This window comes from Bos indicus x Bos taurus, chromosome 10 (genome assembly GCF_003369695.1).
Source record: "Bos indicus x Bos taurus breed Angus x Brahman F1 hybrid chromosome 10, Bos_hybrid_MaternalHap_v2.0, whole genome shotgun sequence".
NCBI classification, from domain to species: domain Eukaryota; kingdom Metazoa; phylum Chordata; class Mammalia; order Artiodactyla; family Bovidae; genus Bos; species Bos indicus x Bos taurus.
Genome location: NC_040085.1, coordinates 12,135,369 through 12,155,298, shown reverse-complemented (window position 1 = coordinate 12,155,298; position 19,930 = coordinate 12,135,369). Strand labels below are relative to the sequence as shown.

The 19,930-nt window shown below is 40.0% G+C and overlaps 1 protein-coding gene across 4 annotated transcripts in view; it reads right to left on the bottom strand.

Annotated features, from left to right (window-relative positions):
• THSD4 (thrombospondin type 1 domain containing 4) overlaps window positions 1–19,930 on the bottom strand; it is a 673,523-nt gene that overhangs the window by 213,512 nt on the left and 440,081 nt on the right. The window contains exon 1 of one of the 4 annotated variants that reach the window (XM_027553106.1): window positions 16,048–16,322. The exons of the other annotated variants lie outside the window; for them this stretch is intronic. Within the exon in view, the coding sequence (XP_027408907.1) occupies window positions 16,048–16,119 (72 nt within the window). The 5' untranslated portion in view covers window positions 16,120–16,322. Of the gene's footprint in view, window positions 1–16,047; window positions 16,323–19,930 lie in introns of those variants that run through there. 4 annotated transcript variants of the gene reach the window in all.

The following is a 19,930-nucleotide window of genomic DNA, read 5'->3' as shown; positions in this document are numbered from 1 at the left end:
CAAGAGATTGGAATTTGGTGTTTAACACCACTTTTTGGCTCTAGAGTAGACAGAGTGCTTGTTATCCACCCTTTTGCCAGGAAAACCACAGTGACCTCCTCATCCCTTTCTTCACCCACGAGGAAGGTGTGGTTGACTTGTTCTAGCTTTAAGAATCCTCGTTTTGCTCTTTCTCCGCTTGTAGTAGGCCATTCTGAGCCTCCCATTTTAAAGTATCCTGGATGTTTTCTTCTCTTTTCTCTCCCACTGAGAGCCTTTGCCTCCGTAATATCTGGTTGAGAAACTTGGAGCCACATTGTGGTATCTTGACCATGAACCTCCCCTCTCTAGGATCTTCTCTTTTTTGTTCCCTTAGATGCTCTCTGCCAATCTATATCCTCTTTCTCTCACTTTATATTCTGCTTTAATTTGATAAACATCTCCTTGAAGCTTTACTGAAGAATCTTTTTCCATTAGACTCTACAACCAGGATAGCTGTCATCCATCATGCCTCTACTGGGTACGAAACACTTCATGGAAATCACCTCCTTAATATTCACTAGGGACTTCCCTGGTGGACCAGTCGTAAAGAATCTGCTTCTCGAAGTAGAAGACAAGGGTTCAATCCCTGGCGAATAAAGATCTCCCATGCTGTGGAGCAGCTAGGCCTGTGTACCACAACTACTGAGATGGCACGGCACAACTAGAGAATTGATGTAACATATTGAAAGATCCTGCCGGACGCAACAAAGATCCTGTGTGCTGCAACTAAGATTTAAAAATCTTTACTAAAACTCTATGATGTTGACATGACCCTCCATTTTATTTTTTTTTAAATGGTACATCTTATTTTTTTACTTTCTTTTTAAAATATTTATTGATTCATTTATTTTTGGCTACACTAGGTCTTCACTGCTGTGCCCAGGCTTTCTTTACCTGCAGCTAGCCGGGGCTACTCTCTAGTTGCAGTGGATTCTCATTACAGTGGCTTCTCTTGTTGCAGAGCATAGGCAGTAGGTGCACAAGCTCAGTAGTTGTGGCGTGTGGGCTTAGCTGCCCTGTGGCGTGTGGAATCTGCCTAGACCAGGGATCAAACCTAGGTGCCCTGCACTGGCAGGTCAATTTTTGACCACAAGACTACCAGGGAAGTCCTTCCCCATTTTAAAGATGAGAACAATGATGCTTAGGGAAGTCACTGACTTGCCTAATTAAGAACGTGCAGGACTGGAGATTCACGCTCAGGCTCGTGTGCCTCAAAGCCCATGGGTCTTCTTCATTCTACTAAAGACAGGAACACTATTCAGGGCTTCCCAGTGTGCATTTGCAGGTTATTGGTCACCTCTAGATTCAGAGAATTGAGAAGTTGGAACATATTTAATTATTTAGTTTCAGTTATTTCTAGTAGAACTTAAGAAATAAAAGAACATAGCCACACAGAGGAAAGGAATGATATAATTATTGCATGGAAGAATGCACACATATACATTTATATTTTTAACAGAAATGTAAAGTCTATCTTTATAAGCTTCCATGGAACATTTACAAAAATTGGAATATTTGACCACAAACAAAGCTTCGATCCTTTCTCTAAGGCTGGAATTGTATTGTGTATCATATGTCCCCAAGTTGTCTTGCATGCGCTATCTCTACTACATGCATGTACTTAATGTTCTGGTCAAGGAAAAAAAAAAGAATTATTTGCCGTTGTCTAAATATGCCTTTATAGTTTTCAATTTAATATGTCTTTATTCATACTGTTCCTGAGGCTTGGAATGTCTTCCTCCACTATCTGTCCATAAAATGCCTAAGCATTCTTCAATCACATCTCAAATACTATTTTTTCCATAAGACTGTCCCTGATCCTCACCATAGGGTGTGATATGTTTATTAGAGTACTTTATATGTTTCCTTTAACTAACCCACGTGCTCGCCTTTAGAGGACAGTGGATGGGGCAGGGGGGTGGCTCTTATCTCCTAAGGAATCCCAGAACACTTAGCACAAACCTCATACACAAACTAGCACTCAATACAGAGCTGTGGGATTTAATTGAGAATTGCTTAGTTTTGCATTGGTGCAATGTAGGAATGTGAAAGAAAAGTGTAGATAGGCAGATTTCAGTATGTTATAATACAAATCACTTGGCCTTTTACATCAATTACTCATTCTGTCTTTTAAATATGCCTGGGTTGAAAATTTAGCATTTTTTTCTGTCAGTTCAAATTAATTTTCTAAGCTAAAGTAAATACATTTATGTAATATGCTGAATCAGCAAATAAGTTAAAAATTATTTTTTAAAGGAGAAATAACTAATTTGAGTATGCATGCCAAGAATACAGTGCAAGAAAATAGGCGAATAAGACACCACCATGGCATTAGCGTTTAGACTAAATAAATATTTCCATTTATAAAATGTGACTTTCTAGTAAGGCACCCAACATTTCTTGGCAAGTAATTTTCTCAAAAAGTGGCTACTAAAATTTTGTTTGTGTCTCTCATGATATGCCAACCATGATTAATCACTTTTCTCTAATGTAGCTGAGCCGCTTTACATCAGCTATTTAAAGGAAAGTTAAAGAAAGGTGCTAAAGGCCATATTCCTATTTGTATAGCTCTTTACAGTTTGCAAAGCACTTACATTGACATTATCTTATTAATGTTCCTTATATGGCCTTGAGATGAATACTACTATTATCTGCATTTTGTAGGTGAGGAAACAGAGGTCTAGAAAAAGTCTTTGTTCTATAAACACATGCTTGGAGAAAAAGGAAAAGGAAGAAAAGAAGAAAGGATAAAAATGTATCTGATAAAGGTCAAGATGGTAGACTGAGCAAAAGTACTTGTTTTTCTCTTTTCTTCTACAAATTTCATTCATACAGCAGAAAACATACATATGTTGTAAAAACAACTATAAAAGAAGTAAGGATACAATCAACAGATAAAACATTTTTGAGGAATTTCTGAATATTAAAAAGGTTATGTTGGCAAAAAATCACAGCAGAAAAAACTACTAAAACAGACTACTACAGGGATGGAAAAAATTCTAAACACAGAAACCACAGGTACAATGAACAGGAGAGGCTATTTAGCAAGAGTGGTCATTAATATCAAGGACAGAACTGCTCGAAAAACAGCGAGATCAGTCATGCCTCATCTCCTCCATCGGCCAGCAGAGCAGCTGGTGGGAGATTTCATGTCCCTCTAAAAGACTGATAGATAAAACAGACAAACATTAGCAAAGACATAGACTTGAAAAATTCTATCTACAATCTTGATTGAATACCTACATAAAAAGTCCCATACCCAGTTATTAATATTAAGAATGAACATTCTTCTCAAGCACACTCAAAATGTTTATAAAGTCTGTCCATATACAAGGCCATAAAGCAAGTTTCAACTAATTTAAAAGAATAAGCACTACAGATACCCCATTCTCTGACCATCAGTTTAGTTCAGTTCAGTCGCTCAGTTGTGTCTGACCATAAGGTAATCAAGTTAGAAATGAACTTGGGCCATACTTTCAAAAAGTGGGTTCAGTTGTGTCTGACTCTTTGCAACCCCATGGACTGTAGCCTGCCAGGCTCCTCTGTCCATGAAATTCTCCAGACAAAAATACGGGAGTGAGTAGCCATTCCCTTCTCCAGGGGATCTTCCTGACCCAGGGATTGAACCCAGGTCTCCTGCACTGAAGACAGATGTTTTACCATCTGAGCCACCAGGGAAGCCCAATACTTTTGAAAATATGATATAATGTATGGGCCAAAAAATATCATAATGATAGTTTTAAAAACCACTTTAAATAAATAATAAAAATACTATCTATCAAAAGTTAAGGATGCAATAAAAGTGATATTTCAAGGAAAAAAACCTTCTTTAATGCTTATATTAGAACAGATTAAAGGCTGAAAATTGATGAGCTAACCATAAATTTAAGGAGTTAAAGAAATTAAAGGAAAAAATAAAATGAATAAATTCAAAGAAGGTAGAAGTAAAAAGAAGAGCAGAATTAATCAAAGAGAAAACAAAGCTTAAGTACAGAGGCTTGACAAAGCCAAAAGTTGATTTTTCATAAAGATTGATAAATTTGACAGACTTCTCCTGAGAATGGTCAATAAAATAGAAGTCATAGAGGAACAATGTGAGGAAAAACTAAGGACATCAGCAACATCTGAAAAGATAATTAGAGGATATAATGAACATATTTATGTTAAAAAGGTAGAAAAGATAAATGAAATGGACAAATGCCTAGACATACATAACTTTCAAATGTTATCCAAGAAGAAACAGGAAGCTTTAATTTTCCTATAACCATTCAACACATTGAATCAGTGGTTTACAATTTCCCCTCAGGAAAAAAAAAAGAAACCACCACATCAAGCCAAGCCCATTTTTTCATGTGCCTCTCTATAAATAGATTATAATCATTTTATTAAAACATTTCCAGGAAAAAGGAAACACTTCTGAAGTGAATTTATGAGGTTAGTATAGCCTTAAAACAAACCAGAAAGGAAGAAAGAAGAGTTAATAGTTCACTCATGAATACAAATTCTTAAAAACCCTCTGGACAAAACAGTTACATGTAGAATTAATGTAATAAAAATCAAAATATATCATAACTAAATAGGATTTATTCCTGGAATGCAAGGATGGCTTAACATTATAATGTCTATTTCTGCAATAGACTGATTAAAGAAGGAAAACCACATGATCATTTCAAGAGACAGAGGCAATGACTTAGGTAAAATTCAATACCTATTCATGATCAAAGTAAGAATCCCTTAGCAAATAGAAGAGAATTTATCAACTTGATACAACCAAGCACTTTCAACAAACTTCATTCTTAATTGCAAAATGTTAGAAGCATTCCCATTAAATAAGGAACAAAATAACATGAGCTCTGCTGCTGCTGCTGTTCAACATAATATTGGAGGTTCTAGTAAGTGCAATAAAAATAAATAGAAATAAAATGTAAAAGAATTGAAAAAGGAAAAAAAAGCAAGTGGTCATTATTCAAAGTCATTCACAGATGACATGATTATGTACTTAGAAATCATAGATGTTCTTACAGATAATTGATTTAAATTAATAAGAGAGTTTAGTAAGTTGCTTTGGTATAAGATCATTTGCATTTCTAGGCGTCAGCAAAAATAAAAAATAATTAAAAAATAATTTGCAATAACAAAACTATAATAAGGTAGCTAGGAATAAATCTAAAATTAAAAGTGCGCAAGACCTTTATGTAAAGTTATAACACCTTATTGAAAAAATTCAAAGAAGACCTAAGTAAATGTAAGGCTTAGAGTATGTTCATGGATAAGGACTCAATATTGGGATGATGTTAGTGCTCTTATATTGATCCACAGATTCAATATTGTTCTGCTAAAATTTTCTAAAGGATTTTTCAAGGAAAATTGAAGATTTAACTTCAAATTTCATAAAGAATATCTACGAATAGCTAAGACACACTACAAAGTAAGAATAAGAGAGACTTCAATAAATGGTCCTGCAACAATTTATTACCAATATGGGAAAAAATGAAATTAGATCCCGTATTCACATTAAGCAGATGAACCAATTGCAAGTATTAAAGACAAATGTGAAATGCAAAACTTCAATAATTTTAGAAGAGAACTTGGGATAATATCTCCATAAACTTGGGATTAATAATTTCTTAAACATGACAAAGATGTAATGCAACAAAATAAAACTGATAAATTCAAATACACTAAAACTGAAGACTTTTGTTTATCAAAAGACTATAAACATTTAAATGCAAGGCACAAACTGGAGAAAACAGTTTATGGAATAACAAGCAAAGGATTCATACTGAAAATACATAAAGAACACTTAAATCAGTGATGAAAAAAAGAAGAACCAAATTTAAAATCAGAAAATAGTCATGAACAGGCATTTCATGCAAGAGAAAACATGAATAACTGGTATACATGTAAAAATTATTCTATATTGCAAGAGTTAGTGATCAGAGAAGTGTCAGTTAACATAGACTAATCACATTTTATACCTACTGTATCAGCAAGAATTAGCCTGTCTGTTAATGCCAAACATTGACAAGCAGATAGATAGTTGAGAAATCTTAAACACTGCTAGTGGAAGTGAAAAGTGATATAATCTTTTAGAAATCAATTTGTCAGGGCTTCCCTGGTAGCTCAGTGGTAAAGAGTCTGCCTGCCAATGCAGGAGACAAGGGTTCGATCCCTGATCCGGGAAGGTCCCACATGCCATGGAGCAGCTAAGCCAGTGTGCCGCAACTATTAAGCCTGTGCTCTAGAGCCTGGGAGCTGCAACTATGGACATCCCGGCACCCTAGAGCCCATGCTCTGCAACAAGAGAAGCCATCGCAATGAGAACTAGAGAGCAGCCCCAGCTCACTGCAACTAGTGAAGAGCCTGTGTAGCAACAAAGACCCAGCACTGCCAAAAACAAAATGCATAAAATTTTAAAAAGAAATCAATTTGACATCATATTGTAGAGTTAAACAAACACATATTCAACGACCCAGGAACTCAACTCCTAGGTATACACCCTAAAGGAATCCTTGCACATATATGTGAAGATATGTTCCAAAATGTTCATGCTCCAGATCTATCAATAGGCAAAAATATGGTATATTTACATAGAAGGATACTATGTGGCAGTGAAAATGAAAGAACCACAGATACATGCATTCTCCTGTTGACAAAAAATCAATTTGACCTAAAAAAATCAAGATAGCGCATCTTTGTAACTCAAAATCAAACAAAATCAAACAATATATTAGTTAGAGATACATACATATGTATGTATTATTTCTTAAAAAGCAAACAAATTACAATCATAAAATTCAGAATGATGTTTCTCTCTGAGGGAGAGAAGTGAGGAGGCTGTACCTGGGAGCAACATAGAGTGTTGAAAATGTTTTATGTCTTTAGTTGGGTGGTGGGCTCTTAGATGTTTGTTTTATTATTTTGCTTTACGACTTGCTTATATATTATATATATATATAATAATATACTAAATATTATGCATATTTTAGAAACAAAAAAGAAGGAAAAAAGGTAATTAAAGACTGCTACTGCTGCTGCTAAGTCGGCTTCAGTCGTGTCCAACTCTGTGCGACCCCAGAGACTGCAGCCCACCAGGCTTCCCCGTCCCTGGGATTCTCCAGGCAAGAACACTGGAGTGGGTTGCCATTTCCTTCTCCAATGCATGAAAGTGAAAAGTGAAAGTGAAGTCACTCAGTCGTGTCCGACTCTAGCGACCCCATGGACTGTAGCCCACCAGGCTCCTCCGTCCATGGGGTTTTCCAGGCAAAAGTACTGGAGTGGGATGCCATTGCCTTCTCCAATCAAAGACTACCACTCCATAAAAGAACTGGTTATATGACTGAGTTCAATAGAGCTTCAAGAAAAGGCTAATTCCTCTGTTGTTTAAACTATTTCAAAGCACACTAAAGTATGAGAAACTTTTGAATGTACTTTACAAAACCAGCAAAACCCAGTCTAGCCCAATAAAAGAGATCCATGAACCAACAGTACTCATTTTTTTAAAAAAGACAAATTTCAAAATAAAATATTCACAAATAAAATCCACTAGCAAACAATGAATAAATCACTATGATTAAGAAAGTTAAGTTCTAAGAATGCAAAGAGAATCCAACATTAAGAGATCTATTAACATAATTCCCTAAGTAGATTAAAAGATTATATTATATCATCATTTTATGAAGATAAACAGAGTTAGATAAAATTCAACAACCATTTTCTATAAAAACATAGAAGGGAAATTAAAACTAGATAAAATTTATCTACTTAAAATATCTGGCAGGCATCACACTTAGTGATGAAATATTACAAGCTTTCCCATTTAAGTCCAGAAGAGGACAAGAATGTTCATTTTCATTGTGCTAACTCGACACTGTTTCCTGGGAATCCTAGCAATTGCCATTAGACAAAAGGTAGAAACAAGAGGCACCATGTCTCAGAAAAGGAGCAAAACTCATTATTTGCACGTCTTAGGCATGTGTACACGTCCTTGTGCTTGTAAATGTGTAGAAATGGTTCTTTTTATTGATGGTTTCATTAGGGGAGGGAAGAGAAATTGGGAAGTGAGCGAAAGTAAAGAGGAACCTTTAACTTTTTATTCTTTGCATTTCTTTATTGCTTGAATTTGTTTTTACAACAATAAGTTTTCATAATGAAAGGAAAAAAATATATATCTGGAATCTAGAAAAATGGTCCTGACGAACCTATTTGCAGGGCAGGAACAGAGATGCAGACATAGAGAACGGACTGTGGATACAGCAGAGGAAGCAGTGGGTGGGACGAACTCAGAGAGTAGCGTTGAAATACATATATCACCTTGTGTAAAATAGCTAGCTAGGTGGGAAGTTGCCGTATAACAAAGAAGCTCAGCCTGGTGCTCTGCGATGACCTAGAATGGGAGGCTCAAGAAGGAGGGGGTATATATGTATATACATATATATGCTTATGGCTGATGCATATTGTTGTATGGCAGAAACCAACACAACAGTATCGAGCAATTACCCTCCAATTAAAAAACCTGCCAAAAGTCAAATGGCTAGACATGGTGGACCTAAGGCTCACACTCAGGTCTTGCACTATCAAATCAGTTCCACATAGTTTATTTTTCATTTTATTCATAAGAGAAAAAGGTGGAGCCACTGAGAACTATGCACAAAGAATCAGTCTCTCAGGGTATTACATTGATCCTTCATTCCTATTTGCCACAAATAACACTTCAGGTATTAATAAGGATGGTGACCTTCTTATAAAGGCAGTCACTGCTATCTTCACTATTTCATTTATTTTAATCCTTGGGAAATAATTTCAATAACCTATGACCGAGAAAATGTTATACAATGGTAACCAAGATCATGTGTCATAAAAATATAGTCGTAAGACTGTAGGGACAGATGTCCAAGAGAGAGGGAATGTATGTATACATGTAACTGATTCACTTCAATGTATAGTGGAAACGAACACATACATATTATAAGCAATTATATTCCAGTTCTTTTTTACAGAATTTCTGAAACTTCCAAAGGCACAGAAAACTCCAACCCTTGGGATCCAGGTGACTGACAAATCTCCTGACACATTCCTCACATTCTGTAATCTGAACTGTTTCCAGAATATGCTAAATTCTTTCTTATTTCTGTGACTCTACAGATGTTTTCGCTCTGCCAAGAACATCCTCCTTCCCTGTTTTTCCCCTTAAGATGCCTACCTATCCATGCAGAGGAGTTAACATAGCAGACCTGACTGTCTTTAGAAACATCTGCTTATGAGGTTGGCCATTGGCTAGTGTCCGGGAACTTAGATTTTGGAACAGAGCTCGGCATTCCCAGAACTGTAGGAGTGGCTGGCTTGCATATACTATGTGAACAAGATGGTTTATGCTGAAGAGAGGTTTCCCTGTGGGAGTGTGTAATGTTGGTACATGGCAGGCAGAGAGTGCCTGTGCGGCCAGCCCCCAACAAAAAACCGAGGTGCTGAGTCTCTACGAACTTCCTTGGTTGGCAGCATTTCACAAGTGTTGTCACAACGCATTCCTGGGGGGATGAAGCGGGGCCTGTGTGACTCCACTGGGAGAAGATCCTTGGAAGCTTTCTCCTGCTTTCTCCCCAGCGTCATCCCATGCACCTTTTCCTTTGTTGACTTTGCTCTGTGGCCTGACACTGTGATAACTCATAGCTGTATGTGCGACTATATTCTGAGTTAAAGAATCACTGTGAATTGGTGAACTGGGGGGTTGTCCTGAAGACCCGCAATGCACAACCCTTTGAGTTTTTCAAACTGACGTTGTTTCTGGAGTCCTTCTTCATTTTCTTAGGCAGATTTCCTTGCTTCTTTGCCTTTGCACTTGCAATTAAAGAGTTTCTTATTGTATAATCATTGACTGTTTACACTCTGTCCCCCTTTTAAAGTATAAGCTCATCAAGACAAAGACCTTATTTTTTGTCTTCCTTTTTCCAGCACTGAGGTGGCACACCCTGGTAGCATTTGCAATAACAATTGTAGTGATAGCCAATAAGTGCTGTTCACTCTGTGCCTGGCACATCAAGCTGAGAGCTCTGCACATACTATCACATTTTAAAAATCTTTAAATGTTATATTTATATATTATATAAATTTCAGGTGTACAACACACATATATTTACAATTTTTAAAGGTTACACTCTATTTATAGTTATTGCCTATATTCCTTGTGCTATTCCTAGATACCCGTATAGCTTATTTATTTTTTATATAGTAGTTTGTACCTCTTAATCCTACATTGCTATCTTGCCACTAGTAACCACTTGTAACCACTAGTTTGTCCTCCATATCTGTGAGTCTGCTGGTGGGTGGTAATCCTTTCAATCACCCCTTAACATAGCTAATGTGTCATCACTCATTATTAGAGAAAGTGAAAGGAAGTGAAGTAGCTCAGTCATGTCTGACTCTTTGCGACCCCTGTAGACTGTAGCCTACCAGGCTCCTCTGTCCATGGGATTCTCCAGGCAAGGATACTGGAGTGGGTTGCCATTTCCTTCTCCAGGGATCTTCCCGACCCAGGGATCAAACCTGGGTCTCCCGCATTGCATGCAGACGCTTTACCGTCTGAGCCACCAGGGAAGTTATTAGAGAAATGCAAATCAAAACTACAATGAGATATCACCTCAAGCAGGTCAGAATGGAACCAACATCAAAAAATCTACAAACAGGGCTTCCCTGGTTGTCCAGTGGTTAAGATCTGTCTTGCAATGCAGGGGACACCAGTTTCGCCCCTTGTGCAGGAAGATCCCACATGCTGTAGAGTAACTAAGCCCCTGTGCCAAAACAACTGGGCTCCAGAGCCTGTGAGCTGCAACTCTTGAGCCCACGTGCCTACAGCCCACGCTCTGCAACAAGAGAAGCCACCACAATGAGAAGCCCGTGCAATAAAACTAGAGAGTAGCCCCTGCACTCTGCAACTAGAGAAAGCCCACACAAAGCAATGAAGACCCAGTGCAGCCAAAAATAAAAGTAAAACTTTAAAAAAAATCTACAAATAATAAATGCTGGAGAGGATGTGGAGGTAAGGGAATCCTTTTGCACTGTTGGTGGGAATGCAAATTGCTACAGCCACTATGGAGAACAGAATGGAGAGTCCTCAAGAAACTAGGAATAAAACTACCATATGACCCAGCAATACCACGACTGGGCAAATACCCTGAGAAAACCATGGCTGAAAAAAATACACACTCCCCAGTGTTCACTGCAACACTATTCACAATAGCTAGGACATGGAAGCAATCTAGATGTCCATCAAGAGATGAATGGATAAAGAAGTTATGGTACAAGTATACAATGGAATACTACTCAGCCATAAAAAGGAACAAATGTGAATCCGTTGAACTGAGGTGGATGAACCATGAGCCTGTTATACGGAATGAAATAAGTCAGAAAGAGAAAAACAAATATTGTGTATATTTAAGTATATATATGGAATCTAGGAAAACGGTACTGATGAACCACCCTGCAGGGCAGGAACAGAGATGCAGGTATAGAGACCCAGCCAGAGAAGGAGAGGGTGGGATGAACTGAGAGAGTAGCACTGAAATACATGTATTACCATATGCAAAACAGATGGCCAGTGGGAAGCTGTTGTATAACACAGGGAGCTCAACTCGCTGCTCTGTGACAACCTAGTGGGCTGGAGAGGGGTTGGGAGGGAGAATCAAGACGGAGGGGATATAGGTATACTTGTGGCTGATTCATGTTGTGGTACAGCAGAAACCAACACAACATTGTAAGGCAATTATCATCCAATTCAAAAGAATTAAAAGAATGAGAAAACAGACGGTTATAAGTAGATGTTAAATGAACGAGCTAGCTAAAGCATCCTTTCAGCCTTAAAGGAATCACTGAGCTGAACTGACTTCAGTGTTACGCCTATTAGCTCATGTACACTTCACCTTAGCATGGGCTATGAACAATTGCTGAGGATCTTATCTGTTAAATCACATGCTTTATTTATTACCGAGTGATTTATTATTACATCATATATTTAAATATTATTCTTTAACTAGATAAGACATGTTTACGACACACTATTCAAAAGGAACTAAAAGTGTATAATAAATTGTAAGTTTCACCAGCCCTCCTTCCCCAGCTATGCTATATTCTCCCCCATTTTCTCATATATCCTCCCAGAGAGAGGAAGGACAAAGATATTAACCCATGTTACACAAAGGGTAGCATTTTATATGTCATTCTTTTCTTACATACCCTGGGAGTCATTTCTTATCAGTGCATGTAAGAGGTACACCATTCTTTCTGAACGTCTTGGTGGCTGTTAACCAAGGACAGAACTAACCCAGTCTGGGGTCCGTGCATGGGTTGGAGAACAAACACAGAGAAAGACTGTTCCGTCTTTCCTTTTCTGGTTGCAGGAGCATCAAACTGAGAACACTGAGGTCCCTAGAATGCCTTTGTCCTTTCACAATAGAACAGCATTGGTGTCTGCTTGTATGGGCTGTGTGCATCCCCTGAGAATGTAAAGGACTGTGAGTCACGCTGGACTTCGGGCTCATTAGTTCCCTATTGAGGGACAGGCTGTCGTAACAGCCACATGATGGAAGGTGGCTTAGAGGGCAAATTCAGAGTAAATCTATATGATAAAGTATTAGAAATGGAAAAGTTGAGTCAAAGAGATATTTATTATTTATTTTTAATTTTAAAAATTGAGATAGTACTCACATACCATAAAATCTGCTCTTTTAAAAGGCACGAGCCATAACTGTTAGCAGCTGAGATATTTATTTATTTTTAAAAGATTTTTTTTTTATGTGGACCATCTTTAAAGTCTTTATTGAATTCATTACAATATTGCTTCTGTTTTATGTTTTGGTGTTTCGGTCATGGGCCAAAAGAGATCTTAGCTCCCTGACCAGGGTTTGAACCCATGCCCCCTGCATTGGAAGGTGACGTCTTAACCACTGGACTGCCGGGAAGTACCCTGAGATATTTATTTTTAATTTTGATAGGTTTTGCCAAATTGCTTCATCAAAATGAAAATAAATATATTTTTGACTCACTTCTAAGAATTTGTCTCACTACAGTGTACAGAACTATATAGGTTTCTAGCTCCTTCCTCATCGCTCCCCACATATAACAGTATCTCATTGGTCTTCATTCCCTGAAGGACAGGGAAGCCTGGCATGCTGCAGTCCATAGGGTTACAAAGAGCTGGACACGACTGAGCGACTGAACAACAACACTGGCCTAATATGAGAAGCTAAGTCCAAGTTCAGGGAATGCACAGGCACATCCCCACACCCCATTCTGTGGCATGCTGCAAAGAAACTGGGATCCTAGCATGTTTCCCACACCGACAAATGCACCTAAAGTCCAGCGTGACTCACAGTCCTTTACATTCTTTCAAGAGAGGTACACAGTGTGTGCAAGCTGTGTACCAGTGCTGTCCTATTGTGACAAGGGCAAAGGCACTCCAGGGACCTCAGTGTTCTTAGCTTAATGCTCCTGCGACCAGAAAATTAAAGAAGGAACAGTGTTTCTCTGTGTTTGTTCTCCAAACATGTAGTGACCTCATACTGCGTTGTTCTGTCCTTGGTTGACAGTCACTAGTGCCAACAGTGCCAGCAACAGGACACTGAATAAGGTTTGCTTTGAACCACACCATCTCCTCCCATTATATGCCAGCCCTTGGTGATCTGGCAGGACCTCACCCCCTAGGAAACTGAGTCTGAGCTGCTGCCCAGAGTCTGCGCCCATCCACACTGAGAACACAGCCAGCCAAGTACCACGAGGCGTATAATACTGTCTTCCTCTTCCTTCCTTTTCCTCATGTGTTTTTATAAACATTCAAAGGAAAGATAATCAAAACCTGCAAGAAAACTGGCTGGCCGAGAAAATGAAAACCTGGGTGACACAGGGAAGAGGCCACATGTTTACGGGTGCCTTTTGTAAGTAACATGGCCATAAAACAAGAGGCTCTTAATAAAGAAATGTCACATTCTCCAAAGCTCTGTATAAGTGACATTCTGTTTAAGGAGAGGAGGGGCATTTCATACTTACGTTCCTTCCTCATCGTTTCATTTCCAACAAGGGGAAAGGAATCCTAAATGTACAGTTTTCTAGGAGCACAGTAGTTATGGAGCCAAGATTTTGCAGCAGCACACAAGGAAGGAAGGAAGAAGGAAGGAAGGAAGGAAGGAAAACTAGAATGAAAAGAGGAAAAGGCACCGGAGGGTCTTTATTTAGCATAGCAGGCTAGAACAAAGGAACAGACAGCAGGCATTCATCACCTCTGATTGGTTTTTCTGACTATTAAGCACACACACTTTAACTCAAAAGACAGAACTCCTGCCTTCCTCTCCTGCACGCTGAGCACCGTCTGAACAGAATCAAGATTTGGATGAGCCCGTGTAATCCCCTTTCATTTTTCATCTGCTGTGCTGATTGTAAAGTGAAACAGAGCCACTGCCCTCTCCGAATGTGACACAAGGCTCGAAGCACACGCGTTGCAGAGTCCCCGGGAGCCAGCTGTGCGCAGGTAACTGGAGCCTGCCCTTCGCCTCGCTGTTAATAAGAGTAATTGGCACGCCACTGAGGGGCTGCTGGAGCGCTGTGATTTGCTCCGTACGGGGGTCTCCCCAGACCATATGCGCATGCAGCGGTGATAGAAATATTTTCCATATGAGCTCTCCCCTCACATGCTTAAGTGCTCCAGGCTGAGTCAGGCCAGCCCATTTGTCATTTACTCTCCACACTGAAAAATCAACAGGGAAGTTGCGAACTTCAACTGCAACTAGAGGGCAATGGTCTGTCTGCTTTCAGCCTCCAGCGTCACTAACCCAATTCAGTTCCTCCAGCTCCCATTCAAGACCCCTACCTCCTACCCACAGCCCCAACCCAACAGGCCCAGAAAATATCTGCAGAGGACACGGGTAACTAATAGGCTAAAAGCCTAGGACAAATGACCCGTGGCCACACGCCTCTGCGCCACATGTCTGCTTTGAACGGAGTAACGAGCCTGCTGCAACCACAGCTTGCCCTGCAGCCTGGATTTGAGAGCAGCTCCCTTCCACTCCTCTTAGAAAAGGGAAAGTCATTACCGGGGGCTTTCAGAGCTCTCTCTGTCCCTGCAATGCTAACAAAAGGCAGAGCTGTGAAGTGGTCCCGTGGCATTTCTAGGAGATACAGTTTGCACTTGGCTTTTCAAAGGGAAGATGGATTCAGGAAAAAGGCTGTCGTCGCATAATTCAGCCCTCAGTCTCCAAGACTTTTCATCAGAATAAGAAGTAAAAGGAGTGGATGAGGTAAATTTGTTGCAGGCTTCTTTGCAGGTGATGGTGGCTACACCCAAGAGCTTCCCTCTCCAGCCCATATGATCATCCTTTCCGATCTCTGCCTGTGTCAAAAACTGGCTCCTACAGGCACCTATGATGTTCAGAAATGTATCCAGCAAACATGAGCTAAGCCAATAAGAATAAATCATCCTCATGGGTCTTATACATGCCTCCCGTCTATGGTACATCTGGGACGCTCCAAGACCTGTTATACTCCGCTCTTCAAACCTATGATACTAAGTTAAGCACAGACTTTTTTCCCCCCAAGCACATCAAAGCTAAGAAGGATAAAAACGTAATGCAAAGCAGCAAAGAAAAGCAATTCCTCTAGCATGCATAAGCAACACTGGAGAAATATTCTCAACAGGTAACAGTCCCTACTGGAATCTGACAAGTACTTTTTTTTTTTTTTGGCAACAGCAGAATTAGAAACGTACATGCTCCAGGTATCTGTCACCAAAGCCATGCCAATCCCCTGGTGTGGTATGTGGTGTACCTTTCACTGTACCAGAGAAAGGTTTCAGAAATTACAAGATTTTTTAAGAAGCAAAGAAATCTTCCTATAAGAAAAGGCAAGGCAAGCCTAAAACAGCAAAATAAAGCATTACTCTTTGCACACCATAAAAACCCCTTCCCTGATTCCTCTTGGTAGATAGAAGAGGAATATAATGCTGACAAAAATACAACTTCTGACAAGATATTTTATTTGGCTTACCTCTCCCCCAGGTCTTGCTAACACTGCTGTTTGAACGTGGAGCAATGTTAATATCAGGTAGCTGACAAACATTATTACCCAAAATTAGAACTACCCTAGAGGAGAACTCCGTCTGCCAAGTGCTAACAGCTAGCAGATGCACTTGTGTCTCGGGATTCCAGCCCTGGAGTTCCGCTAGGCACCGCACTGGTTCCCTCCGCTCTCCCTCATGTACTGCCCGGAGCTCCCAGCTCAGCCTCTGCTCTGAAGAAAACTGGTAAGCTGATCTCTTCATGTAATAACTTCTCCCGGCTGGGGGAGGGGACAGGAGCCAGCTGGGAGCTGGGGGGCTGCCTTTAACAGAAGGCAGAAAGGGGAGGGACAGAAATGATCAATGTGGAGTTCTGCATCTGGTCTCATTCATGAAAAGGGCTCCAAGGTAAGCACTCCACAGGCAGGGGGATGGGCCCCTGCTTCATCAACTGAGGCAGGCAGGAGGCAGCGATCAGCAGCAGGATAAGCTCTAGGCTGGGAGCCGGGAGACCAGAGGCCTTCCCAGTCCCGCTGCTGATAAGCTGTGTGTGCCTGGATAAGTTGCCAACCCTCTCTGGTCCTCGGTTGGTGGTCTCAGTGGTACAGTCAAGGGTTGGCTGGCCTCTTAATTCCCTTTTGGTTCTGATTTGATGGCTGCAGAAATCTAGGCTGTGCTATCAAGGACAACCTTAAAGAGGAAAGAAGTCACACAGTGCTACGTGTTTACATGCTTAACATATGGATGTGAATAGATGGGAACTGAGGAAGTCACCATAATACCCTCTTGCTGCATTACTGGGTCTCTGTCCCTAACCATGAGCTTGAGGAATTACTGCAGACAATGTAAAAATAAACGGTAAGGTGGGAACAAGTGAAGCCCAGGTATTGCATGACACTGGCACAGTGCACGCAAGCAAGATGGTTTTAGAGAAATACCTCTGGGAAGAACCACACTGACCATCAAAGTGGGGCTTCTGGAAGAAGGAGCACAGGAACAGGTTGGGAAGTAGGTCATGCTAAAGCCTACAGTCCACTTGATTGTGTAAACCAGAGGGGGAAAAAATGACTATCAGGAAACACACCAGAGGATCTGCACGGTCTTTTCCTTTTGGGATCAAACATCAAGCACCCTTTTGTCCAACAGTGTGAAAAAGGATAGCAACCAGAAGATTGGAAGTAATACCTTGAATCACAGTGAAATGTAAGGTGAATTTTTGTTGTCATGAATATGGCAAGCATACTTCATCTGTTATTCTCCAAAGAATTGATTGTGCTTATAATAAAACATTATAAAAAAAAAAAAAGCCTACAGTCCACTTGAGACATCATAAGCCAACTCAGCATGAAAAGGCAGGCCCATGACTTAAAATAGGTTGAGAACCCACCAAATATTAGATTCTGCTTAGAAGGGGCACAAGACGCCACTCAACCATCATGAAGTGGAGGACAGGATGACTGCGTGGTGCAGTGGAAAAAACCTGGTCCCTGGAATCAGGGGGAAGTCAAGTCAAACCCTCATACTACTACTAATTTGCTGTGGGTCTGTGGCTGAGTATGGAACCCCAGTGGGCCCCAGCTGCTCCACTGGTCAAATGGGGAAAGGCCATATGCTGGTTCTGATGATTATCAACGAGGTCATCTAGGTTCAAAACTTGGCATCATTCCTGATACACAGTAAATGCTAAAGACAGCGGCTCTCGCTTTGATCTGATAAATATTGGCACTCGGTCCCAGAAAGTAAATTAATAAACACTTGAAAAGCCTCAGGTTGTGGGCATTTTCCTGTGTTAATGAGGAAACTTTAAACCAGACTGCAGTTTGTGGCCATTTCAGAACATTTATTATCACCAGTCATTGTGAGAACTTACTAGTGGGGAGTAGTTTTGGGGGGTTGGGTGGAGAGACCTTCAGTCCTTTTTTCCAGGGTTGTAAGAGACAGAAGGTAATGGTGAAGAGAAAGGAAGGAATGAATTTCCTCTCTTCCCCATGCTTCCTCTTCTTTCTCCTTCTTATTTATCATTATTATTGTTCAGCATTTGGTCTGTTCTGTTTGGTGACTGAAAGGGCACTGCTGTCTACTCAACAACTTCACCGCAAAGGCAGGAATTGTCTAAGAACACCAGACTACTTGAAAGACTGGCGTTTTGTCTAGTCCGAGGGTTGGGGAACTTTCTGTAAAGGTCCAGATAGTAAATACTTTTGACTTTGCAGACCATACGGTTTCTGCGACAGCTACTCAACCTTGCTTGTTGTTGTTTAGTCAGAAAGTCGTATCTGATTCTTTTGTAACCCTGTGGACTTGAAGCCTCACCAGGCTCCTCTGTCCACAGGATTTTCCAGGCAAGCATACCAAGTGGGTTGCTATTTCCTTCTCCAGTGGATCTTCCTGATCCAGGGATTGAACCCGAGTCTCCTGCACTGGCAGGCATATTCCTCACCACTGAGCCACCTGGGAAGCCCACTCAGCCTAGCTGGGGTAGCATAAAAACAACCAAAAGCAATATACACACGAAGGGGTGCACAGAGCTGTGTTCCAACAAAACTTTGTTTATGGAAATAGGTAGCAAGCCAGATTTGGCCATATTTGTCAACACACTTCTCAATCACCCTTCCACCCACTGTAATCTGATTTTTAACACTTCTCTACCACAGGAGCTCTGGAGATGTCACCAATGGCCTCTGAGTCATAGAATAATATAAATGATAATTTTTCAGAACTTATCTCATTTTGACTTCCTTGCAGCATTAATAATGGCCTTCTATTTTTTTAAATATTGTGGTAAAAATACATAGCATAAACTTTAACCACTTTAATAATTTTTAAGTGTATAATTCAGAGGCATTTTAGTATGGTCACAATGTTGTAACACCATCACCACCATCCAGAACTTTTTCATCATCCCAAACAGAAACTCTGTATTCATTAAATAGTAACTCCTCAGTTCTCCTTCCTTTCAACTTCTGAAAACCTCGATTCAGTTTTCTGTCTTTAGGAACTGGCCTGCTTGATGTTCCTCAACCAAGTGGAATCGTATAATATTTGTCCTTTTGTATCTGACTTATTTCATTTAGCATAATATTTTCAAGGTTGTTGTAGCATGAGTCAGAATGTCATGCCTTTTTAAGGTTGCATAATATTCCATTGTGTAGACATACCACATTTTGTTTATCCATTCATCTGTTGATGAGCACTTGGACCTGCCAAATGTACTTCAAACTCAAAAGGTCTAAAATTGAACTAAAGTTTCCCTGAAAACTGTTCTTCCTGTTTTCTCCATCACAGTGAATGATACTGTCTAACTCCTAGAGATGGAGAGGTAGGTGTCATCTTGAGTTGTCTTGTTTCCTTACCAAACCCTCACCAGGTGCGAGACAGTTACCTTCTAGAGCTATCTCCAATCTGCCCTTGGCCCCTGATTCCTGCTGCCTCTGCCCGTATGTGGGTGGGCCTCTACTATCCCTTCCTGACTTTTTGTAGCAAGACCTTGTAACTTCCCTACTCTGGTCTTTCCCTTTCCAGCCTTATTCCTCACTGCAACCACTGAGATGCTCCTAAAAATGTGAATCTAATGATGATACTCCCCGATTCTTTTTTAAAACTTATTTTGAAATAATTTTATATTTACAGAACATTTGTTAAGATAATACAGAGTATCATGGTTTATCTTCCCCCCGTTCCTTCTAATATTAACATCTTCAATAGCTATGGTACCTTTATGAAAAGTAAGACATTAACACTGATGTAATGATAGTAACTAAAATAAAGACTTTCTATTTCTCCAGTTTTCCCCCAAATGTCCTTCTACTGTTCCAGGGTCCCACACTGCATTTCGTCAACACATCTCTAGTCTTTTCCCGTGTATGACAGTTT